Raw genomic sequence first — 26,703 nt, 5'->3', positions numbered from 1 at the left:
CACACACACGCACACATCTAGCATTAGGCTTTTACAGCTCTCCTGCAATGACTGAAATGAGGCAGGATAGAGAGAGGCTCCCTGTGAGGGGAAGAGAGGGAAAACAATGTTAGGGCATATGGGGAGACACAATGGGAACAGGATTAAATATATATATACGAATGGATAATGTAAGTGTTGGAAGTGTAGTTTCAAAGTCTGAAACTCCCATGTGAGAGAAAATACAGATTTTGCTTTTCATTAATGCCTGGCTGGTTTTAGTTGGCAGGCAGGACCATGAGAAAAGGGAGAGTGAACAAACAGTGGTCTGATTAAGCAGCGGGAGGACCCGGGCCTTCTGGATCGCCCTGGCTACTGGGAATAAGAGCCACAAGTTACATCAGCTTTCCACCTTAACAAATGAGTCGAGTTGGGCAACTCAAAGAGGAAAATCTAAGTGAGTCTTAAATTAAAAAAAGAAGGGCGGAGGGAAAGAGAAAAGGATATAAAAGAGACAATTTGCCTGTTAAAGCTGCAGCAACAAAAACTGCTCATTTCTGTAAAAGTGTGTGGTGATTTCATTCTTCCACTACAATACAGAGATGGGAAAATTGAACATGAATCATCTTGTTACATGTGGGAGGAAGGAAAGCTTAATAACAACATGGCTTTCATTTAACAAGCAGCACGTTGTGGTCTTCTCTCATGTCGTATAATCTCATCTGTGGAGCTATGTTGCATTGTTAAGAGGCAGCACCCCTGCATTTTAAATGGCCTTTGTTTGTAATCAATCAGCTCAAATGTTACAGAAGCAAAGCAGGGTTCATTACACATCCGGCTCAGAGAAACGACACCCCTCTACACATCCATCAACCTCACACACTGCGTAGGATCCTGCAATATAACACTAGCTGGTTGCAAACAGAGGGTGCTCGTACACGCAAACAAAAACACACTCACACATACATAAATAATGTCAACTTCTGCACATTTGTCTGTGACCTATAACTGTGTATGCAAAGTCACACAAACAAAATCTAATACAGCAGACGGATGTGGCATTTAAGAGCAAGAGGAATATTTTATGCATGTGCAATAATAAAAAAAAAAGTCTTGCAGGCAATCTTTGAAGGGTCACCTTTGATATTATGAAAAATGAAAGGTTTAAATCATGTCTGTAATAGTTTCTGTGTCTCCGCCAATGTGTGAGAGTAGGAAAGGCTAACTTCAAAGCTGCAATATCTTATACATCTGGTCATGCTGGTTGCAAAAAATTAAATGAAAGCTAGGATAACTATGTTTGACTGTTTGTACTGAGCACGCCAGCTGCCAGAGGCACAGAAGGGGAAAGGGGGCTTTGCATATGTGTGCACCAGCGAGCGTAGGAGAGCAACAACAACAAACGCTTCCTACTCTTTGAAGCGGATCGTATCACCTTCCCACCAACGTTAAACCTAGCCCCCTTCCACTGTCCGTCAGCAAGCTATAAATCCAGGCTCTCATCTGCCGATATGCCTCTGAAGTTCAGGAATGCCCGCATGGGATTTGAGGCCCGGTGAGTTATGGGAACACCTGGGAGGGGTGAAGGGGGGACAGTGAAGGAGAAGGAGGCATCCTTAATACCTATGAAGGGCGACATGTTGACAGCCAACACAACTAATGGATTAGTCCTGGTGGTCAACTGTCTTAGATGTGGGTAATATGTCTTTGAAACACAGAATCGGCCTGAAATACAAGCCTGCTGACGGCATGCACACACACACTCGCACACACCTATTGTTTTTACCAGATGGGAACATGAGGGCATATGCTGGAGTCCAGCAGCAAGTTCAGCAGGAAAAAAAATGCTGAGAGCTCGGGTATGAGAGGGGGGATGTTTTCAGAAAGGCTGAGCCGGGTTATGAAAACAGAACATGGTCGGGGTCGTGGCCTGGCCTGAATGACGTTCCTGCACAGCATGCTGAAAGTCACCAATCTGTCCGCTCCTCTCCTCTCGCTACCCTCCATTTGTTTGTCTGTCTGTAAAACCAGATGTTTGTTTGGATGTGTGTACCAGGTGTACTGTTTGTTCTTGGCTCCCTTTTAGTCTCTTGCTATATGTTGTGAACATAGTAATATGTGTACTGTTCGTTTTGATCATGGATTAGTCTTTTATTTTCTATTTGAGTACAAAAACAGTAGTGAAAATGTTTTAAACTTTTTCTCCTCTCACAAAGCAAAAAAGCAGTTTACATCGATAATGGTGGCAGATTAACCTCTCTTAACTTCAGGTTAAGAACGTTTCTAATTTCTAGCTTGTGACCTCCAATGTTTCCAGCTGAAATGACAAATGTTGCTGTCAAGTTATATCAGCGGTCTTCAGTTTGCTTATTAAGCTAATGTCAGAACCAGGAATTGGTTGAAAGCGCTGACTTGTTTTGAAACAAATGTGTACAAGGGTCTTACATTTGTACTTCAAGCCTATAAACATCATTGTAGTGAAAAACAGAATAAAGCTGCATGTCACCGGCAATCATTCAAAATTCTTGACACCTGATGATCCTTGTAGAAGATAAAGACATAAGACTTATGTTTTATGAATCTTGTTGCTAACCAGCTTACAATCCTTCCTTTCACCCATACAGTATGTATTTTTTTATATATTTTTGTATCTCACTTCCACATTAAACTGTAAACTGTACCCTGATATTGCTATCTTAAGCAAGCTTAAACACCGGCATTTATTTTACTCACAAGGTTCCACTAGTTGCCATGCAACCGTTAGCCTTTACACATTGTTATTTCTAAACTGACAGACACCGGTTAGTGGAGAGCAGTAGCCAAAAGCGTTTTAATGTGGCTATTGAGAGTTATGGTAAGGGTAAAGTATTGCATTTAGATGTGCATATCATTCACACCACTGCAAAATGTAAAAAAACATCCAAAGCTTGAGAAGCCTGTGCCTATTTACATTTCCGATAATGTATTCTGTGTTCTGGGGAGGGGGATAAGGATGGGCCAGTTTCCCAGAGCCCATGGTGACATATTTGAACTCTTTGATAACCAGCCCATAAAATAAATATATTCAATTGGCAACAGTTTTAAACAAGCTTCCATTATTAATCAATTATAAAAAATGCTGATCATCCATTCAATTGATCAACTAATTGTTTGAGTATGTGTGTCCTTCTATGTGTGCTATGAAGGGTCTGGAATGAAGCCATAAAGATGACATGACTATTGCTCCCTGCTGCCTCCACACATGAGAGGCAAAGCAGGAAGAACATAAAAGTCAACACACAAATGAATAAATCACTGTGTTGCACTCTCATTGCCCTTGCTGCAGACGTCTGTGTTTTGTCTTAGTGCATCTGACAGCTAATCTCTATCCCTTTCTATTTCCTGATGGAAGGTCATCAATTCTTCCATTAAAACTGACTCGTATAGCTGATCTCATTGATGCATTTCAAACCCCAAGTGTCCAATAAACGCCTCTCTTTTCGCTTATAAATGATACAGAATAAATTAGGTAGTTCACAAATTGAAGGAGGTGGAAAAAAATGGAGGCTAAATGAGAAAAAATACTTGATATTCTCCTTTTGGGAGACGGTGCTATATTACACAGGATAGTGGAGCACTAAAAAGATTTAGTTTCTCTTTCAGTTGCATTGATTTAGAGGAAGATGTCTTTGTTACCAGCCTTGATGATAAGTCCCCACCCTTAATCAATCAATGCTCTCAGGAATCTCAGAATGGCAATATTTGCACAGCCCAAATAGATGTGAAGAAACAGTATGAGAAAAGGTCAAGGGGATTTAAGGGAAAATTATGAAAGGGAAAAAGAGAGAGTAGACCCTTTTAAAACCGAGACAAGGACAGGAGCCACTGGCCTTTTTGTTTTGTTGGATTCGTCCTCTCTGATTCACAACATTATATGGCCTTACTTTCCTGTAGTCCTGCCTTGTTTTTCAGCTGCTTTTTTTATTGAGAGGGTATTGAACCTCCCACATGCAGCATATCAGTTATTTTGCCAAAAGGACGGGTGTTATGCAGTGTATAAGGTTGAAACACAAAGGTTCGCTGCCTGAGTTTCCACTCAAAGTGAAAAGGAGTGAACTACAACACCCTGTACTGTTTCCTCTTTTGGTAAAGGGCGTCACAAAGTGCTAGACACTGAGCCTCACCCTGCTGTCGTGTCAGGATAATTGTTGTGGCTGCTGGCATGATGCGCCAGGATGTCTCAGAGCTGTTATTTGAGATGAGTCAGGTTACAGGTGGGAACGGAAAGGAATGTCTTTGGGAGAGGCAATACCTTCAAAGGGGACTTAATAACATATAATTAAAATTCTGTAATAAAAGACGAGAAAAACAGCATGTCTGCAGTTTTCATTGCCCCTTTTTGTTATTGTCCACTTTTTCCTTCTCTGTCTCTGCTATTTCCAGATTCCCAGTTTCAGTCACAAATGTTCCATTCCATTCAAGACCGTCTCAGTCTCACACTATCCACGAACATAAATGGCTTAGTTCATTTCTATAGGCACCTCTTGACCTTTTTTATTTGACTGAAAATTGAGGGAATTTGGGTCCATTATGGAGTTTTCTTATAGCTATAAATAATTTGTATTCAGTGTTAAAACACTAACACTTTGTGTATATCTTTGACGCCTACAGTAATAAACGTGTTCAGTGTATTTCCATTCCTTTCCTTTTTTAATATATTCTAAGTCTTGTTTTGCTAACATGCTTATTTGCGAGCTTGCAGTCTTCTCTTTCACTTCCCTTGTTGTCGCACAGTACTGCATGTGTTTGCAAATTCACTGTCATAAACCTGTCAGTGGAATAGTGTGAAACTGACACCAGGAATGTGTAATGCATGGCCTGTGTGCTTGTGCATTCTTTTACATGCAAATCATCATGGTTTTATACAAACAAAATGGACTCTCGCTTGTAAGAACATTGATCCATAACATTTATTGTGATACAAAAGAAACAGCTCTACGTGAACCTTTTAAATTAAGGCGTTCTTCACTTACAATATATATGTAAGGTTTACCCAGATAGCCTAACCCTCTGTTCTGTTTTTAACCACTAATGATATCTTAATTCAACATTTTCAAACCATGTAATATATGTGTTCACTTAGGCTATTTACTATAGCCTTATATTATACAGGCTGGACTAAATAAATCCACAGATAATTAAAAAAATAGAAAAACAATTGGCCAGACAAAATACATAATCTCTCCAGCTTGTTCCGTGTCGCCTTTTAAAAATCACAGTAAAAGACTGGGAAGACCCATACACTGAGCTGAAATGAAACAATTGCACATAAAATAGATAGATACAATATTTAGTGTCTTTCTCTCAGAGAGGGCAATGGTAGGCAAAACAATGTACATAATAAAACATAAATCCCAAATGGCCCTTTTAAATAAGGAATAGTAATCCTACATTATTCATTATACATCATAAACATACATTTTGAGGGATAGCAATATGTGTGTGTAGTCTGCCAAGTAGAAGCTTTCTAAATACTTTCAAATACTTCTCGAACCAAAAATGGTATTCAGTACAGCCCTTGAGATTTCCTGGCCCGTGATGCTGCCTAGATTTGAACCCATGCCTAAATGTATAACATCTAAAAGAAGAATAGCAAGGAAATCAATGTGTTTAAGTGTGTCACATTCTTTATATATTGCCTCATTTTGCTGTCTCCTATGGTTGGTAGCATCATCTCACCTTCAGCAAGGCATGTCCAATCTTGTTCAAATGACAATGATACTGCAGTGTCAGCCATAAACCCGTCTAATGTTTGTCTCCTGTGAGCTCTTCTCTCTTCACCCCTCTAAAGAGTGGAGCCAGCACCTGGACGCAACCCAAAATTCCCCTCTGCCTCTTACTGTATGCCCGTCTTAGTCACCGCATGCCTGAGTGCCTTCCTCTTCTATCTACACTCCTGTCAACCCATCTACTCCACTTATTGACTGTCGTGACATATTCTCCAAGTAAGCTTTCATATTTTCAATGTAGCAGTCTGCTATTGTGGAATGAGGTAAGCCGGAGCATTTGTGCTGTACAACAGCCTACAATGGGGGCATAAAGCACAATTTACATAGAAATGACCAAATTACTGAGCACTGGCTCAGCCAATGGGTGCTATAATTCAAAAGGACTACTGTGACCACATGCAGGTCTCCAAAGAGTACTGCCTCGAGCCAATGCTAACATTCAAAGAGTAAGTGGTCAGCTAGCAGGAAGGAATGTGCTGTTTCAGCAGCTCTTACTGTAGGTATTTTGTCATCAAGCATCACACGTCCTCTTGCCCTTCTGTGTATTGATTTTATTTGCACTTCAGGCATGAAGAGGACACAGCCTGTTTGACAGTCCCAGCCCACCTCAAAAAAATTAAATAAACTTAATTGACAAGCATGTATGTTGTTAACCGCAGGTATTTGTTATGCTGTCAAGAAATACGATTTCAATGTTAAGATGTGTCAGATATATAGATGTTTGGCTTTGTCAGTGATTTAGGATTTCCATACCCCTTTTCAGAATTACAAAGAATTATCCCTTTGTTCTTATATATTATTCATATGTCCAGCCGGCTAATTTAGACTAATCAACTCTTTGTCTGGCATTAGTGCTGATTCATAACCTCCCAAGACAAAATTTGAATATAAATATCTTAATTAAGGCCACAATCTCAGCTAGATCGCCTCGAGAAAAACTTGCACCCAACAGCAAAATGATAGATTATCTCACCATGATTGCAATAATTATTTTTTTTCCATCAGAAGACAGAAAAAAACAAACATAACCACAAGCATACTAATTCACATTTACATAAAAATGAATACAGATGCAAATGAGCAAAAAGGCATGTACTTGAAACAGGTCCCCCGGCTGTACCAAAGCAAGAATGGGCATTACCCAGAGGAATATGAATACCTGTCAAGCATGTCAATCAAATGCTGTTTGACATTTTGGTAGAAACAAAAAAGGAAAGATCAGGGCTAAACATTTGAATGCAAAAAAGTCCTAACAATCGAGCTAATGTCATGCCTGGGTAATCCTCAATTTGTAAACAAATGAATTACAGGGGTAATCACATGTTGAATTTAGCTCTTTTACTTACCTTTTATTTGCCTGCAATTGTTGTCTTTTTTCCAACACAACTTGAGGAAAAAAGCATTTATCATTCTGAAATATGTCATCACACCTATCCTCTATTTTATATATAAAATGCAAATGTTTTACATTATGACTTTCTGCGGAATTCTGTCTGACATTTTTGAGACAGAGCCTGAGGGACAAGGCATGACAAATAGGATGGAATTAAGTAGTGAAATTAATCAGGATTTATTTGTATGTATGTTTTGACTGGCATGAAGCAAATCGCATTAACGGAAAATAGACGGAATCCAAATTGAGTTTAAACAGTTCTTGTTTCTAAAACAGTTAAATGGATTATATTCAGATCTGTATGTCTATTTGTATACATACTTTAGGCTGTATAATTACTTCAAATCTAATAATAACATAAAACGATGATGATTAATATAATTAGGCCATATGTCTGGGTTATCTTTATTTATTTCAACATATACTAAACCAAACATCTGACTCACTGGTTGTCATTACAGAGTGAAAACTATAAACAAGAGCGATGAAAGTATCGTAGTTTAGTGACGGGAAAGTACACGTAGGATGTCAACTTTTCCATCATTTGTAAGTTTTGCAACCCTGCGAGAGTGGGAAACAGCTGAACAGATGTATAAATCCGCTCCCTTGTGTGTGATATACTGGGATAGAGCCCTCCAAAAAACTATCTCTCCCCCCAAGGACGCAAGTTAATCGGCTAAAGACATTGGCCATCAGCGTTTAGGGACATTTCTATCTCAAAGGAGGAGAAATGTGTCAAAAGGTTTTACGACAGTCACACACAGATTCATTGCCCTGCCAAATAACCCATCGTTTCATTCCCGCTCATGTATCAAACACTTGTGTGCTATCACAGCTGACTTTAAAAGTAAATCCATATGGCAGAGACTAACAAAGCTGGGTGTCCCTCGTGATATTTCCAGATGTACACACTTGTTAAACTCTCAGCCTGGGATGAAATAGAACTACATACCGCAAAGCCAAAACCCACACCTGTGGATAGTCCCCAAAAAAACCCATTAGCTTATTTTAACTTTGACACCTCGATTTAAATGAATTTGGACATACACATGTTGAAATGTAAACAGAGGAGGTCACTTCACTCAACACGTTTTGTTCTCCTCTTATTAGCGGAGATATGTGCAGCTCTTTTCTCGCCTGTCTCTGTTGCTCATTACCTCCTACTTGGTCTTGAGGAAGAATGCCCAAAGGTCTTGACCCTATGCTTTCACCCCTGGTTTGGACAAAGCTAGGCTTTGTGCCAGCTCTGGAGGCACACCACAGCCCGGCTGTCCAGCCTATGCACAGCCAAAGCCCTTCCAGCCGTTACCCCGGGCCCCCAGTTTACTCTTCATGGCGCGTATCCACTCAGCTGTTTCTAACCGACTCTCCCTCGTATGTGCCGTGTTTCATAATGAAATCATTCAGTCATGCTCAGGAAGTTCCCTGCACTGTGTAGCCATGAAAGAATGCCAGTTATGTCCGTCCATTCACACAGGGCAGGCCCACAGGGAGAGGGGCAGATTAAGTTAGTTCGTCACCTGGTGTCTTACAATACACTTCATTTAACTTTTTTTAATCCAGAGCACTCAGTCTTCCATGAATTAAATCATGCAATGATGATGATGATTGTTGCATCAAGCAACTGTCATGTTAGGATGATGACTTTTTGATAGGCCCTATTCTAGTGAGAGAACATTAGGAATAGTTTGATATTTTGTTAAATGTGCTTATTTGCTATCTCAACAAGTAAGATGAGGACATGGATACAACTCTTGTGTCTTTCTGATCAATACAAGGCTACAGCCAGCAGTCTAGCTGCATTAACACCAAATCAGGGGATGCAGAGATAAGCACTGAGTTATACCCCAGTGTGAGAGTGTCATTTAAATGGCCCATTTAACGGCTAACGTCTACAATACGATCAAAATGTCTTTGTTCTCTCATTGCAGTCATGGCAGCGTTTAACAGCTTTTGATCGCCATTAACATGCCTGGCCGACACATGGTGATGTCGGGCAACTTTTCTTCAAATCTGGATTGATTGCTTTTGAACTTGGTTGCAACAATTGTTGGGAGATCTGTCTTTTACGTTGCATTGCCTGATTTGGTGACCTTACGTCGAAACCTTTAAATGTGGGGTAGGTAAGTTTGAGAAACCAGCTCGAGATACACTTTTTGTTATATTCCATGGAATGCTCCTAACATCCCGATAGCAATGAATATCTGAAGTGCTTTGACAAAAAATCCATAAAAAAATGTCATCTGTGGACGCCGTAGTACTGTAAAAAGCACGACCAATCATTTTAGCCGGCCCGGCTAAAATAACTGGATGGCCTATCTGCCTGTCAGCCTTCCATCTGTGCACAAACGTATCTCGTGCCCTCATTGGTCATGTTGGAGGAGGGGCTCTGTAAGGAAGTGGCAGATTTTCTCCGGTTGTGTATTTTCAAATTCTAGCGCACTCGAGCTGGTTTCTCCAAAATTACCTACCCCACCTTTAACGCTCCCCAATCACAATTGTAAAATTAGTTGAAACAATGGCATCAAAAAACACGTGTAAAATAAAAACATATGTTTTTTTTTAATATGACCAACTGATAAGCCTGAATTTATCCTCATTTAACAAAAATATGAAATAGGATCTCAGCCAACTTTAAACGGTTTATGTACTCAGCTGGGTCTCCTTCCACCCTCCTGTCTGAGAAGTGTCTGTGCGTTTGTGTGTCCATGGAGATGATCCTCCCTCAGCTCCTCTGGAATGTTTGCAATGTGCACAAAGAAAAAGATCTGCTTGAGTACCTGGGGTCTCTGTGCTGGGGCCTGCTGTGGGCCCCTGGCTAGTATGACTGCCTGAGCCTCTAGTTCAACCAGCCTCCTGACACAGAAAACAAGCACATCTGGAAGAAACCACACAACACTGGCATATACAAGGGCATAACTAACTGCCATGTACTGCATAATAACCTACTGTGCTGATGCCACGAGCTATAAGACACACTGCACTCATTAGTCAATGTCACAACGTTTTGTGCATGAACATTTTGTTGCCTCTGGGTTAAACATTTGGGGGACTTGAAGGAGTTTGTATGGTGATCTGAAATAAGCCAGGCGGAGAGAGTAAGGGAGGAACATATGTGAACAGTTAAAAGGGTGATTCAACAGCCTCTTTGATATCCCCCATTAGTGTGATTACAGCTGGCATGCTCAAAAAAATGACTTTCTAGTGCAAAGGGATACCCAAAAAAAAACCTAATTAGGAAAAATAAACTTTCATCTTCCATTTAGCTAACAAATGAAGTTGACAGTGATGTGACCAGTGAAAATGAATGTGTGGGGGGAGATGAGGCAGATCGTACGAGACAGGAAAAGAAGCAAGTGTTTGGACCTGCATACCTCAGTTCAGCATTGTGTTTAATCCCTGGTGCATGCAGCAGCCTGTCGTAAATCTCTTTCCAGCCTTTGGAATTAACAGACATGCTTAGAGCATGATGCCCAGCTGCAGCACCAGCCCCCCCACTCCTGTAACACACATGTTCACATACTAACCCTACTGCCGGCACATTAACATGACCTGCTTTCTCCTATCCAACAGTCACTGCACATATTGATCCCCAAGTCCCTATTAGAGCTGCAGCAGGCAGTTCGTCTGTAAAAAGCCTCCAGTTACACCTGCCTAAACCTCTGCTGCCTCTCTGCCACTTGCAGTGACCTAGCAGGGAGAAACATAATTCACTGATACTGCCACACGTGCTGTAAGCCATGAAATGAAGTGCGAGTACAAATCAAGCCACTTTTTGAACCAGATGCACTTTCCCTCTCTGTGGCGCTAGCCTACTAACAGGAGTGGTGTGCCCTGAAGTTGGCCATACATAAAGAAAGTTGTAAAAGAAACCAGATGAGGTGCATAACAGTGAGAGGCTGGAAAGAATTAGGCCTTCAAAAGTTTCATCATTGACTTTCCCTCTGATGTGCTCGTAAGTCTAGAACCAGGAATCAGACACAGAGCTGCGCCCATAGTGGAACTAATAAGGAGAGCATGCTTCCAAAAGGGTTGAATTAAAGAAAGATGTGGTTATGCAAAGTGAAAGCACAAGGCAGGATACTGGAGCCAACCTCCATGCAGTCATAATATATACCTATACATTTTTCTGTTGAATACCTTTCACAGTTACAAATTCAACCTTTGAAAAACTGTAAACAAGCTCTCCTCTGAGAGCGGAGTGCTCATTAATTGTGGGTCTGGTCTCTCACAGCACATACACCCACAAAGGGAATTTTCGCACTTTTCAGCGAAACACATTGAACCAATAAACCAGCCTTGGCTTGAATGTTTGTATTACAAGAATGACACATATTCTTTCTTCTGGTTGGGAGAAGCAAAATGTTACAATATAGTTAGGGAACAGTTAAACCCCTTTCAAAGGATGTCAAATGATGTCAGTTGTCTCCTTCACTTTATCATTCCGGGTGAGATTATAAAAGGGATTACAGATCCCTGATTTGGCGTGCTATTGGCTGACAGAATGGCTCCTGGGGAAATGTGTGCCAGTAAAATATATTTCTGAAGCACAATGAGAGCACTGTAATGGGCAAGTACAGAGGCAGGAGGTACAGAGGCGGACTAGGTTAATATTTGATGCACTCTAATAAGGCAGTTAAGCACTAACGGCATACTGAATACATAGTCTGACAACAGTTGAATTAAATTAAAGTGTATTTATCAAAATGACACAATATTTTTGGAATGTTACAATGCATGTTAAATTAGTGGAGCATCAAATTGCAGACAATATTTACAAAGTACTTACAACATGTACAATGGGTATGATGTGATTTTAAGGCTGAATATGCAATCCAAACATAATTACAGGAGTGCAGGTGCTGCTATGACTTTGTAATGTGCAAACAATTCTCTATAAAAAGCTATCCAGATGTCAACAGAAATACAGTATTCAAGAGTCAGCTTATGTTAAGGCTTTAGGAGTGTATCATTAGGATTGTTGAACACAAGGCAAGAATCCAAAAACACTTGAGGGGCTGCGTTATTATACCCTAGTCAGAAATATAACATTTAATCCCATTAAGGTGAGCCTCAGTGGGCAAAGTAAGACAGGAAAGACTGGCCTTAATCATCCCTCTCTGTGGGGCATACAGTGGAAAACTCAGCAGGGGGAATTCTGTCAAATGTACTTATTTATAAAGTAGGCAACACATTCTATTCACAAGAGGTAGTTCAGCTGGATATTCTAAACAGTTTTGTGTAATGATATTAGACATCAGTTTAGCACAGATGTGCCAGGTGCCTTTGTAGAGCTCATTATACTCTGCAGACAGCAAATCCATCCAGCCTGCTGAATGTTCACAGCTGGCTGTACTTGGCTTTGCAATGCAAAATGTGTTTGTATATTCTGTCTATCCTGTCCTGGAGCACACCAGCGTGCTCGTCCGAGAGAAACCCTAATTCCTGGGACAAAGGCTCGCTGTCTCTGTAGAGCTCCCGCAGCCTCTTCCTGGCGTCTCTGCGCCTGTGCAGCTCCGCCACGCGCTGCATGGTCCTTTTTCTGAACACACACACTGAGCTCAGTACTGTACTGTGGTATTTCTCCCACATGTTCAACACCCGAAAGCCGTGCACGAGTCCGGCCTCATTGTCTATGAACACAAGGTCGCCGCGGGGTGTTTTCAGGAGGTTGTTGGTGTCCCTCTCCATTACGCGCGAATCCCACTGCAGGCTGAACAGATTGCTGACGAGTCTGTCGAAGTTTGCCGTCAGGTAGTCGAATATGATCAGGTCGCTCCACTGCATGAGCTCCAGCAGCTCCGCCGTGGTCTTGTTCTGGAGCTCGCCTAGCACAGGATGCAGCCCGCTGCTCTCCTGTCTGAGCGGCGCAGGTGTGACCACCCCGGTCAGGTTGGAGACCCACTCGGTGAGGGACACCACGGCCCGATCACTCCACAGTAAACCACCTATCCGCGTCCTCACAGCCGCCCACTGTTCACTGTCACTGTTCACCTGGGACAGTACGAGGGGAGGCAGGTTTGTGATGCCTAGCAAGCTGGCAAGATAATACGTCAAAGTTTCCCCTTGCACCTGATCCGCGTTTATCCCGTAGCGCACACACGCTTTGGTCCCATCTGCGAAAGTGGCAAGCTGGTTAGATATCCTGCCGCATCCTGGCTCCAGCTTCACTATCCGATATGTCCTGGCTCTCTCTCGCCAAGACAGGGCATATTCCTCCGAGAAGCCCGCGGGGAGAAGATCCTCCAGCCATTCACTCCAAAATATCCCATCCTCCACCGGGGAGCCTAACTTTACCGGGCCCTCCCGCAGCGCTGACCTCTTGTTATCCCCATTCACATGGTAATCTCGATTTCCTGCAGAGGCAGTTTGATCAGTGAGGTTGCGAGCCTCGAGTCTGCCCCCTAAGTGCGGTCTTTGTGCCGCTGGGACAGTTAACAATGCCCGGAAAGTTTTGGCCGAGAGGTCAGCTGGGAGACCCTGGTGAAAAGACCCTGCGCCCGGAGCAGAGAACCCGCGTTTGTGTCGCTCCAAACGGTTCTCCAGTGCGCTCCAGACGTAGAAAACACTCGCAAGGGCGCACAGGAAAAGAAGAGCGAACAAGTTTGCAGAAACAGCCCTCATGGCGAAGACCACCCTTCCGAGACCCACAGAACTCCGGTTAGGTTCGAATAGGACAGAAATAACGAATTTTCTTCAATCCACCGAGCGCCCAGTGTCCCGTACACCCCTCAAGCCCGGCGGCTCACAGGCAGATTGTTTGAGATCACAGGAAGAACAGGGTCTCCGAAACAGAGTGAATCTCATCTCCCGTCCTGGGCAGATGCCTTGTCACATCCCTCCTCTGCGGGGAAACGTAGCACTCCGGCTCACCACAGCGGATATCCTTTATTGAACGCTCTCCATTATAACCCACTGGCGTTGTAGGTGCTTTCTGTCAGTGTGCACCTCTCCCTCTCTCTTCCTCCCTTTCTCTCTGCACTGGGTGAGTTCGTTTTGTGGTGGTGTCGGCTCTCAGAGAGACACTAGGCGGTGAGACACGTGACTCCAGTCCCGAGATGGTGGGCGGATCGTGGGAAGGAGGGTTCAGAGAGGAGCGGAGCAAGTGCACCGCGCTGTGTGTGTAAATGTGATGTGAGAGGATTGTTTGGTATTGGCAAAGGCAGCCATTATGATAATTGATACCTGGGGCAGAAGTACTTTGGAAATAATGTCACCATTTTAATCAAATTATATTTTGTGCCTGTGCACCAAGTTGAATGAGGCAAAGGCAAGCAGGGATAGATGCCAGACCAAACATTCACATCTTTCTTTTTTTTTTTTGATCACCATGAGGTCATTATGTATCAAAAAAAGCACTTAGCCTAGCATCAGCACCATATATGTTATTATTTTTGGCTCTGTGCACACATTATATTGGATTTTAAATGAAAGTATAACTATGGGGCTAAAGTGCAAGAGTCACCGTTCTTTTTACACCTCAGTTTTAGAACAATGACACAAAACTATGATCAGAAAAATACAGACAAGTCATGTCCTGTTCCAGACTAGCTCAAGTTAGTCATCTGACATGTATCCAGCTGCTCATGACTCTGCTGATAACTTGGCTCAAGGCAAAAATCTCCTGAAACAATTCAAGAAGTGAAGATAGCAGCAGCAAAGGGCTGAGAAAGGGTGCCTCTGAGTTTTAAACCTCATTGAATGGAAATCAAAGCAACCAAATATTTAATGTGATTCGTCACTTTATCCGTTTATCGTAAGGACCCTCAAATGTAATTGTCAGCACTTTTATTACAGTGTTGTTTCTTTTAAAACGAAGCGCTGAGCAGGGAGCCAAAAAAAAGTGACTTTTGCAAGACTCACAGACATCATTGTATAAACCAATAGCTTCCGATTCTACATCATATTTTCCTTAGGCTGAAAGAACATTTTGAGACATTTCAAATAATTGAACACACACATTGAAGATATCACTCATCATTTAAGTGCGTTTCTAAAAGTTGCATTGTCATTTAAACCTATTGGTGCGAAGACATTTTCCTCAATTCCTTTTATTTTCACAATATGATAATCATGGGCAAACAAATGATATCTATAGGAAGCTTAAACAAATATACAATGCTATCATTGAAATTAATCATTTACATTGTTATAGTGTGTTTTGTCTTTTTTAGACAAATTACTTATTGAAGAGGTGCAGAACCACACAGTAACCACAACTGTAGAAAAAAAATGTACAGAAAGAACAATTATACTAATGGATAATAAAAACCGTACTGTTATTGTCAATAGCAGATATTCAGCTGCATATGGAGTTTGCTCGCTCATGACATAGACAAATCAGACAAAAACATTATTTTTATAAGGTTTAGGACTTGACCTGTTTTGTATTCTTAAAAATCTTCATCCTTTCAGCTGCTACAGTAAGTGAGTTGTCATTTTTTCCTCAAAAACCCAGAGCACAATGAATTCAACTCCTGCTGGTTTCATCTTCGTCCAAAGCTGTTAGTAACACCCAGGCACACAAATTCCTTTATACACATCTCCCTCATTAACTAATTCCTCATTAGCATCTCCCCAACCCTTCGCCATTCAATTCATGTTTTCACACTCCATCTTGAACCTTAGTTTGCTAATCAAATTAATTGGGTCATAATTATAGCAACAAGCTGGCATGCTAAATTGCCTCAGTCATAAAGACAGCCACAGACAAGAATTCTCAATTACACCCAGTAAACTAGAGGTTGGCTAAAGTATGCTTCAAACGCCGGGAGCGTTCACGGTCATATTCAGGTTATTTATTTAGTCTGAAGGAAGATATAATGAACTAAACATAACCCCTCGCACTCTGGTGTATCTTTTTATATCTATTAACAAGCAGGAATAGAGATGGAAACAACTTCTCGTAGATAGTCAGTTGAAATTATTCCGATGTGGTCATATTGCTCATGCAGCCTTCGCTTCTGCTTAGCCAAGTTGGTTTTTTCTCTTTCTTTCCATCAGCAGAATAATGTATTCTATTCCCAGCCTGTGTTTGATTCTACAAGGCAGATTGACAGCAGTGGCCGTGCAGAGGGAACCGCAATCCCCGGGTTGAGCATGAGTAGAGAACCATTTACAAGTCCTAGAATCTCAAAAAACGTGTAGTGGTGCATGGCTGGGCATGTTTTTCTAACATGGTAGACAAAACAGTGTGTCCTTGTGGAGGTGGGGTTTCACCATCTGAGTTAAGAGCTGTTTAAAACGAATTAGCCGTTTGCAAATTGCACACTCTGTTTGTGTCCCAGAAGTACCGATAGTAAGAGTTACTAAACAGGCTTACTGAAGGCATACAAGTATAGATGGATATAAAAAGGATGTATTGTAAGATGAATGTATACTACACATCACTTTGGCTTGTTATCTCTCAACTTGTTTTGTAGTCCTGACATGAAACCCTACTTCCTCTACAATTGCTTGTTTCCCTTCAGTTTTACTTTAGAGCTGAGTAACGGCAAGACTTTCAAGGTCCAGACATAGGAAATGAAGAAGGCTTAAGTGCATTGCTGGAATTCTGTCTGATGTGTGTTGCTTTTTAGGAGTGTGGAGTGACTGTATTTACTGGCTCTGTCTGCGGCAGCACAAATCTAGGTGTCCCTTTCCCCCTCGGGCACAAGTTGGGGCATGTTCACATATCAAACCTATCTGTTTCTTGCCATGTGTTATCTGCAGGTCAGAAAAATCTCTTAGCCCCCACTACTCCTGACGCATTCCTCCCTCCTTTTTCCTCGTAAATCCCACTGCAGTCCCAGGAGGGCATTAACGTTGGGAAAGCCTTACTCCACCAGTCATGGCTGGTCACCAGTCAAACGAATGCAGTGACATAAGAGAGGCCTGACCGTCTGTCATTCTGTCCACAGTGTCACAGTACACCCATCACCGGCCCGTCTGGCCACGCCACAGCTGTGATAGAATCTCGGGTTTTCTGCGTGGTGCTCGCCCCCCTTTGCAGATGGACAGTGGGACGCAAAGGAGACATAAAATGATGGTGGACATAGGAGAAGAAAGTGCAGTGTGCCTCTGTCCCTTCCCTCGTAGTCTAAGGTTAGTTCACGCTGAGCAATAACTCATAGGTCCCTTGACACTTTGCAGCACTCTGTTTCCTGGACTGAATAATGAATGTGCAGGGCTTCCATTAGCGTTGAAAGCTACGATTATTTCACAGGGCCTGACAATTACTCACGCTCAGGGATTCGGGGACAGGGCGGGGGATGAATTCATCATCTCCTGATGAAGATATCGGCAAGAACGTGTGTTCTTTTGGACAAGCGTGTACTCATATGTTTAGTGTGGAGCAGATAATGAAAAGGAAGTATGATCATTTGATTTAGTATTCTAGGAGCGTGCATGGATGCACACTAAACTTACAATACCTGCTCTCAATCCAGAAACTGAGATATAGCCATCTGTTCAACAAGCCCAGAATTCTTCTTTCTGCTCAGAACGCTACCATCACGGTACGGCAAACTTGCAGTGGAGGATATACGTACGTATTACAATAAATTCTCTGGAGACAGATAAGACATTTCTTTTATCCAACAGTGACAGAGACACAATTTCGTCAGCACTTATCCCAAGTAACGCTTTGGGATAGTGCAGAAATTGCACAAAAAGGACCTTTCTAGTCAGCTCACTTCTATTATTTGGCTTCTTTTATCAGGCAGATGTTGCTGGCATTGAATATAAGAGGTTGCGCACTTTAATTTTCCACTATGGTGTTTCTTGGATGATGCTGTTTTAATAAGCAACAGCAGTCGCCCTCTTGGCTTTATCTAGAGGATCTCAGAGGCGGAGAGCAGAAACGATCTGCCGGCAGAATCAAACAGCGCTGTTTCTAGTTCCAGAGATCCACCGCACCATTTAGACCCACTGCCCTTTTCCACCAGTCACCGTGGTTTCCCTAGCATGCCTGTGCCAATTTCCTGATACACATCTTCACATTTCTTTATCAAAGACTGGGTTGGTTTCTATTCGCTAATAAAAAACACATTTATTAATGAATGCTGCATGCTCTCTCAGCTGTGGAGGAAAAGCAGTATATTTAGTTTATTGAAGTACTGTATTCCCCATCTCCATCTGTTTCCATGCAGCAGAAGTCTAGAAGGGAGGGTGGTTGAACCAGCAGAGGAGTGGGCTATTGATATGCAATGCTACACAAGGGAGACCCTCTTACAAGAGCAAAATCAGGGAGGGGAGGAAGGAGATGTACTGTCGAGCTACTCGATTAAAGAATCACTGTCCAATCTCCTGGATTACACCTCCTGACCTGCCACGCCAAATCCCCTACTAAATAAATCAAGAATTGAATTCTTTCTACTTTCTTTTCTGCTAACTGGCTTATTGACTCAAGCATGCTCAGTTCTTTGTGGCGAGGTTTGCCTTTAAATTGGCTAAAGGGAGAGCTTAAAAACATGTGGTCATTATTAAGAAAGTCATGACATTCAAAGCCTTTGTGTATTTTTATTTATTTTATTTTCACATGAAGTGTGCTGTGGGATATGGTATCGCTCCAGCTTTTGCAAGGGGGTCACACGGTCAGTTAGGATTAGAGCCGGTGGTTGAATGTCCTCCTAACGTTTCAGTGAAACATTTAGCAGCTTCAAGTTTAATGGCTGAACAGGGCAAGTGCTGGCTCTCATCATATAACATTTGAAATGAGTGTTCTGTTGGGAGGAGATTTGTGGTTATGTTTGAGTCTTTCTCAACTCCTCCCCGCCCCCTACAGATTTCAAACCAGTTTAAGCAACCACTAATGAAAAACATGTAGCTTTCTCTGCGTATTGAGAGTGGAGGGAATTCACTCAAATTCGTTTGATCACATGTGTAGACTCATGCATATCAGCTTGATTTGTTTAAACAGAAACCCCACATAAGCAATTATTTCAGCTCCATGCCAAGATACTGTGGTGTTAACTACTAGGCTACATTTAATTGAGGTCTTCTGTTTTGTTGTTGCTAGTGTTAAGTCGTTGTTTCAAATGGCTAAATGTAGAGTATACATTCAGATTAAAGCAGTGCTGTATTAATATGTAATCACCAATTTGGGCACTAAACAAGCCCCAGTTGACTAAAATCGTAAGTTTCAGTGTTTAATTAAATTGTGATTAGATGCAAGCTGGACATTGGTTAAAAAAAGAATAGCTTGACATACCCTTCTAGCTCATTGGACCTTAATTAACACCTTGACATAGAAACATTTCAGCACCTGACAGCATTCTATTTTAAGTTAAGATGTCTACCTCTGAGTTGCACTCTCTTTTTCCAGCTTCACCATAGTCACAATAATGGTGTTGGTGGGTAAACAAAAGGAAAAGGCCAGAATCCCTGACAGAAGAATGACCCCCGTGGCATGTTGACCTCTTCCTCTCACGAGGCCAGTGGTGTTGACAGGACCCTGGTGGGGGATGGGTAAACAAACAAGGCACGTGGAAAAGAAATCCAAGTACCCTCTGCAAGTCAAACAAAAGTAAGGAAAATCGTACCCAGAACTCTGTCAGTCTCTCACCACACATGCAAAATAGACTGTTTGAGTGAGCCTAATCGTGTAAAATATAAAATAAAGTTAAACTTCATTCAAGTAACTGCGTATTTTTGTAAAACGTTCTGCGTTCTTGGCATAGTTTGTTTAAGTCACAAATAATCCCCTTTGTCTTATCTTTTAATCTTTGTTAATTTCCCTTTAGTGCGAGGTTGAAAAAAAAAAATCCTGCCTGTCTTTCTGAGCCTAAAATCCGCACAAGTATGTATGAGATGGGCCTTTTCCATAATTTAAGAGAAGACAGTAAACTATCCGCCCATTTAGCCCCGGCTTTATTTCACTGGAAGTCAGCTATAGACTGGAGGCTTGATCATTTATGGCTGTGGCCTTGTGGAACGATTCTCCTACAAAGGCCTTGATGTTGAGTGTATGTTACTTCTCTACGCTTCACTGGTGCCTGCAATCTCTAATGTGGCATATAGAAACCCGCCACCAGATTTGTGTCCCTCGGGACAGGTTTGTGTCACTGTTAGCTGTCAGCCCATACATTATGCCGTTCAAGCAAGAATAATCACTGCTATTAAAAACAAAGCAGACCCAATTGAATAATTTAACCAAGTGGCAGTGGCTCGTTGCTGATAAAAGAATGGAGTCGAAAATTGATCAAAAAGCCAACCCTCACGAGAATATAAATAATAAAATGAGATCAGAGTGATGAGCTGTGAAGCCCCGTTCCAGTCCGGTACCTAGTACTTACATTCCTCTCCCACTGAGAGGCTCGCTGTGGACATCTTGATTTCACGTTGCTGCCCGCAATGGCAAATCAATATATTCCATAACAGATGGAAGTGGGCACGAATTGATGTACTTCATGTGAAATGGTAGAAAGTGATATGCCGCGGTACAGGGCTTTTTTTGCTTCTCATCTTGATCTGCACCTTTTGTGAATGGCCTCCACAAGATAAAATACATGTAATCTCTTTCACATCAGACGTACTTATGTGTCTTCAAGGTCTACTTTAGATGCACCTCATATCTTCCTTGACAGATATACAGTACAGTATCATGGATTTGTAGGATCTGACTCCCTCTAGAGGGAGTAGATGTTAAGGACCAACAACAGCATGCCTTCTCTCTAAACACTCCCACTCGTTTAAAATATGAACTTTTGAAACTCTAGCTTACACCAGATTTCATGATTCAGTATGCAGGATTTTGAAGGGGAAACATGCATCCCATCTGAAATGGTCATGTTTAGAGGGAGTTGTGGCAATTTTTTACATTAACTCGCCAAGAACATTTGTACATAGATCTTACACTCGAGTAAAAGTAGCAATACAACATAGTGCTGCACGCCTCCAGGACCCTGAGGCGGGCAGGGAAGATAGTGGCTGACCCCTCCCACCCTGGACACAAACTGTTCACCCCCTCCCCTCTGGCAGGAGGCTGCGCTCCATCAGGACCAAAACCTCTCGCCACCTGAACTGTTTCTTCCCCTCCGCTACCGGCCTCATTAATAAGGTACGCCCCCCCCCCACTGACACTTTACCTCAGCCACATCATAGATTCTATACATTAATGCACACAATGTACAACAATATCTATTTTCTTTTCTTATTATTACTGCCGATTTTTTTGTATTCCATATTTTTATTCCATTGCAATGTAAATACTGTTATATTTACATTTGACTATATTTTGATATTTGTTTTAGTTCTCTATCTGTGTTTTAATTGTTGTTTTACTTTTATGTATGCACCACAACGCCTAGTCAAATACATCGTAAGTAAGTATATAAGCATAGCATAACAAAATAAAACTAAAAGTATTTATGAAGAAAAGTACACTTCAGAATAATGTTCTCCAGTTGGATTATAATTAATAACGCTTTTATGTTTTAATCATGGTGTCGGATTGTATGAGTTGTTTATATTTGTTATTGAAAATGCAGTTTGTAAAGTAAATACATTCAAACATAGTCAAGTTAAATGTTAAATATTTGCCTTTTATATTTTAGTGAAAGCATTAAGTAGCATAAACTAGAAACACTCCAAAATAGTACTAAATAGTACTTGAGTTAATGTCCTTCTAAAGGTGAATGTCTCCACAGTTACACCATAGTCGAGGCTACGTACTAGAGCGGTTTCTGTCTTTAGCTTCCCACGTTATCTGAGATTAGACATCAGTATGAGCAGGACATGATGTAAGATTTCTGTAAGGCTACATTTATTAGAGACATGAACACTTCCTCAGCTATCAGAAGGATTTATCAGTTACTTAAGAATCTGGTTCTGTTTCTTACAAAATTACGTAAGTCAATTTGAACTGCATGTTTTGAATCAAGATCAGCTTTTTTAATCTAACATTCATGGGTGTGTCACTTAAGGATCTATCCCAGACAAGTGATCCTGATCCTGGCATTCAGCTTATTAAGTCCAGGTCTTTCAACATCATGGAATGCAAACCCAAAAATGTAAAAGTAGAGAGCCAGTAATGTTTTGATAGTTTTTTTCTGAATTTGCTAAGAGCTTTCAAATCTCTCTGTTCTACATAACACACACACACACACACACACACACACACACACACACACACACACACACACACACACACACACACACACACACACACACACACACACACACACACACACACACACACACACACACACACACACACACACACACACACACACACACACACACACACACACACAAACACACACACAGTTCTGATTTCCTAATGCACCAATCTAAATATGATGTTGTTGAATTCAACAATAAGACTTTTTCAAATGTGTCGTTTTTGGTTTACACTTATTTAATACACACTGCTTTGCATAGTGTCCCTACATTTGCCAGACTTTCCTTCTCTACCACAAGCAAATCGTCCCTTTCCCAAGAGATTGTGGGTGTCTTACCCCTCCTGTTTACTGAGACATGACTTATGCATTGCTATGGTGTACTGTGTGGTTACGATATTTGGCAACTTTCCGAAGCCTGTGTGCATTTCCTTGTTTGGCCACAAGAGGCTGCTGTTCTCTCTTATAGAACATCTGCTTAAAGAGCTCTGTATTTTATCTGTTTTATGTAGTCTGCTGTTTGTGCTAAAACTTGGCCCCTTGTGACATAGTTCTGAAAAGACAGTAATGAGGGAGGAGGAGCAAAAACGATGTGCTACAAAAACAGAAACTGACTGTGAATGTGTCTGTTGCACATTGTACTGCATTGTATTGTTATTGTATGCTGGTAAACTCAATGTATTAGCCCTTGAACACAAATATTACTACAAAAATAAGAAAATAAAATGGATTAATCTGGAAAATGAAGATGAATACCATAAACACACTGAACACAGGTCTGATTAATTGAAAAGCCAATCGGTAAAAAATGTGCTTTAATTGCTTAATTTAAGTTATCAATATATGTACAGAATAAAATGTGGGCTTTCATATAATTATTTGACCATCTTTATTTCTGAACTCTATAATTATCGGAACATTATCACATGGACCCAGCTACCAAAACCAACATGTAACTTTACTGTCTATGTTGGACTAACAACATTGTATTTGAGTTCATCATTGTCATGGTGATGCAGGACATACACTTATTTTAGGGAATCAGGAAATGATTGTGCTACCTCAGTTAAACAAAAAAATGAATGACTCGTATATTAGTGATTTAAGTAATTACAATTCAGTTCCAGTTACTAATAACCTGTTATTATTTATATACTTTACATGATCTCAATGTTTGGCTTTTTGTCCCTCCATCATTCCCCATTTAATCACACTAAAGCATGCTCTGTGGTCAGGCCTAATATGTTGCATGTCAGTAAAGGATGCCCCCCTGGATGCACAGTTATTATGGTGATGGCTGCAGAGCAACAAACCCTCCCATAAAGTCCAAAATGAATGTAACTATAAATACGCACAACAGATCAAGTATCGAGAGGGCAGAGCTCCAAAATCCACACCCTACATCCTGCACAGAGAGCGTGATCTCTCTCCTGTTTGTTTTCCACACAAGGCCTCATTAAGGGGCTCAGATCTGTAAAACGGTGAACTCCTCCTGCTATTCCTCTCATGAAATTCAACATCTGTCAGACAACATTTTGAGATCACTGACTCCAGTGTGAAGGCTCCTAAAGAGCTATAGCCAAAGAAACGAATAACAAAACACACAGAGAGCTTTGATCGCAGCGATGTTGGAGAGAAGTAGGAGAACTGGAGCGCTGATGTGATGTGCTGTAAAAATATTGGGCTTCTGTTAACAGGCTTTAAGTGGCTGTTTTCCGCATTAAAGTAGCTTAGCGGTTCCAATTCTGGTCGCTAACACTGACCTCACTCAGCACAACTTTTTTGATTCTTTCTCCCACCTCCCCTATATCTCTCTGATCAAATTATTTCCAACACAGTGGCCCAGCCTTGGTGTTCCACCGCATACGGGGACAGGAAGGGGATACAAAAAAAGATGTCCAAAACAGAAAACCTTGTTTCCATGGTGCACCAAAACAAACTCTCCCTTGTGAGACAGTTGTCTGGTTCATTGCCCGTGTGGCTATTCTTTAGTAGCAATGACACAACAAGGGTCACTTAACGACAGACAAGGATCAAGGGAAGGAAATGCAATTGCCAAGTAAACACAAGCAGAGGCAGGTCCGCAGGGCGCTGTGTCTCATGTCAGAGATCTCATGACTTCTTGTTAGAGCCCAGAGCAGATGGAAAGTCTCCTCCTTTCCTCCTGCACAACATATTTTCCCTCTCTGTCCCCGTCTTTGGTTCCCATTATAAGAGTGACTTTTCTTTATCCACGTTTCAAGTAAAAAGCTTGGTAAGCAGTTAATACGGAAGCTTCCAGCAAGCTACCGGCTACAGACGTTCTTTCCCCTTTAATAATTTCATTTTTAGAGTTTGGTAGCTATGCTTCAATGTTTAAGACCCACAGCTGTAGTCTATAGCCTGCCTATAAAGTTGGATACGCTAGACGAGATTTATGATCTTGAGAGCCATTTGGATGATGGCGTAAGAGTATTCTCAGACAAATCCCATTCACACTATCGAAAGAAAATGAGAGCCAATTGAAACATATTCTGTATTCAATTATTTAAAAAGAGAATATCACTTCAAGCTTTTAAATCAGTTAAAGTTCAAAGAAATATGTGTGTAATGATGTTTGCTATGGTTTGCAAATGCTAACACATGCATGTATGCTCATTATGTGGACCATATCTCGAGGATCCTATCTATAGAAACCCTTAAGGTCTGTATTATGGTCTTTACTTTAATGTTGTTCCCTGCTGTTTCGATCTCCCGCAGATGGATTTAAAGTGTGTAATAGGATGTGAAATCCAAGTCTTTGTCCGTTCCAGCCCAGCCAGCTATAGCTGCATAGTTTTACAGGGTGGATACTCTGGAGGACAGATTCAGAGCTTCATACAAAGTAAATGTATTTTGACCTGACTTAAAGAATGAGGCAAATACAAGCCAGGCAGGGAGTATTTGGAGTGTGACTTAAAATCGAAGAGTGGGTACATCTGAGCCAAAACTATGTTATATGTTTCTGGCAAGATAACTTACATTTAGTTTGCATTTCAGATACTGAGAGTGCTTTGAAGTATCTGCATTGATGTGAAATGTAATGCTTAAGGCACTGCATCCAACTTAATCTAATATGATTCACCTATAGGCGTATATGAAATGTCAAAATGACGATTATAAGCATGCAGGGTAATGGGTTTCATGTGAACAGGGTCAGTAAGTTCAGCACGTATCACAAAACACTTTCATAGATGTACTGTATATCTTCTTCCGGTAATACAGGCTATTTTGGCCTCATTTTCTCTTTTTTAACAACGTGTCATCACCTACTTTTGTTCCTTCCACCACTTTAGCTGAATTTATGTGATAGCGGATACAGACTGGTGAGGTAATAATAATAATAATAATAATAGATTTAATTTGTTAGCGCTTTTACAGGTGCTCAAAGACGCTTTACAGATAATAGTGAAGAGAAAAGAAAAGAGAAGAAAGGAACAACAAATAAATATATCGTTAAAGTTAAAGTCAAATAATACAAAAACAATCACACATTAAAAGCCAGATTGAAGAGGTGAGTTTTTGTGAGTTTTTTGAAGGTGGTGAGGTTAGTGCAGTCTCTGATGGGTTGTGAGAGTGAGTTCCAGAGGGAGGGGGCAGCGACGGAGAAGGCTCTGTCCCCCCAGGTCCGGTGATTGGTGCGGGTGGGGATGGATAGGAGGTTGGCTTCTGATGAGCGGAGGCAGCGGGAAGGGGTGTGGTGGTGCAGCAGGTCTGTGAGGTAGGGGGGGGCTGGTTGTGGAGGACTTTGTAGTGGATTCTTTGACGGACGGGGAGCCAGTGGAGGTTCTGGAGGATGGGAGTGATGTGGTCTCGGGAGCGGGTGTGGGTGAGGAGGCGGGCAGCAGAGTTCTGGATATGTTGGAGTTTATTGAGGAGGTTGGATGGTATGCCATAGAGGATGCTATTGCACTAGTCGAGTCGTGAAGTGATGAATGCATGAATAAGGGTTTCAGCAGCAGAGGAGGAGAGTGATGGGCGGAGACGGGCAATGTTTTTGAGGTGGAAAAAGGCAGTCCTGGTGATGTGATTGATGTGGTGGTTGAATTTGGTGGCTGACTGTCGAAAATGGCTCCGAGGTTGCGGATGTGACAGGGGTAGATAGAGTGTGGCTGTCAATGGTGAAGTTTAAATTCTGGATGTCTTTGATACGGGATGGGGGGCTGATGATGATGAGGTCTGATTTGGCACTGTTCAGTTGGAGATAGTTAGTTTGCATTCATGCTTTTATTTCTGAGAGACAGTTGGTGAGAGTGGAGTGTGTTGTGGGGGTGATGGTTTTTGTTGAGATATAAAGTTGGATGTCATCGGCGTAGCAGTGAAATTGAAGGTTGTGGCCACTAATTATTTTGCCAAAGGGGAGCATGTAAAGGATGAAGAGGAGGGGGCCAAGCACCGAACCCTGGGGGACACCTTGGGACAGAGGAGCAGTGGAGGAGGTGCAGTT

The 26,703-nt window shown here is 41.6% G+C and overlaps 2 protein-coding genes across 2 annotated transcripts in view; one reads left to right on the top strand and one right to left on the bottom strand.

The window, feature by feature from the left end:
• The window catches only part of pamr1b (peptidase domain containing associated with muscle regeneration 1b), a 55,968-nt gene that overhangs the window by 2,276 nt on the left and 26,989 nt on the right, over positions 1 to 26,703 (top strand). The window lies entirely within an intron of this gene.
• Positions 11,823 to 14,121, bottom strand: fjx1 (four-jointed box kinase 1). Its single transcript, XM_079685791.1, has one exon. It carries the CDS (start codon positions 13,762 to 13,764, stop codon positions 12,481 to 12,483), a length of 1,284 nt encoding a protein of 427 aa, XP_079541917.1. The 5' UTR covers positions 13,765 to 14,121; the 3' UTR covers positions 11,823 to 12,480.

Source organism: Notothenia rossii (genome assembly GCF_949606895.1).
Source record: "Notothenia rossii genome assembly, chromosome: 5".
Lineage (NCBI taxonomy): Eukaryota > Metazoa > Chordata > Actinopteri > Perciformes > Nototheniidae > Notothenia > Notothenia rossii.
This window is presented reverse-complemented; position numbering and strand designations above follow the sequence as displayed.

Coding starts and splice junctions, on each gene's coding strand:
- fjx1 (XM_079685791.1), bottom strand. CDS start 13,764: ATGAGGGCTGTTTCTGCAAACTTGTTCGCTCTTCTTTTCCTGTGCGCC.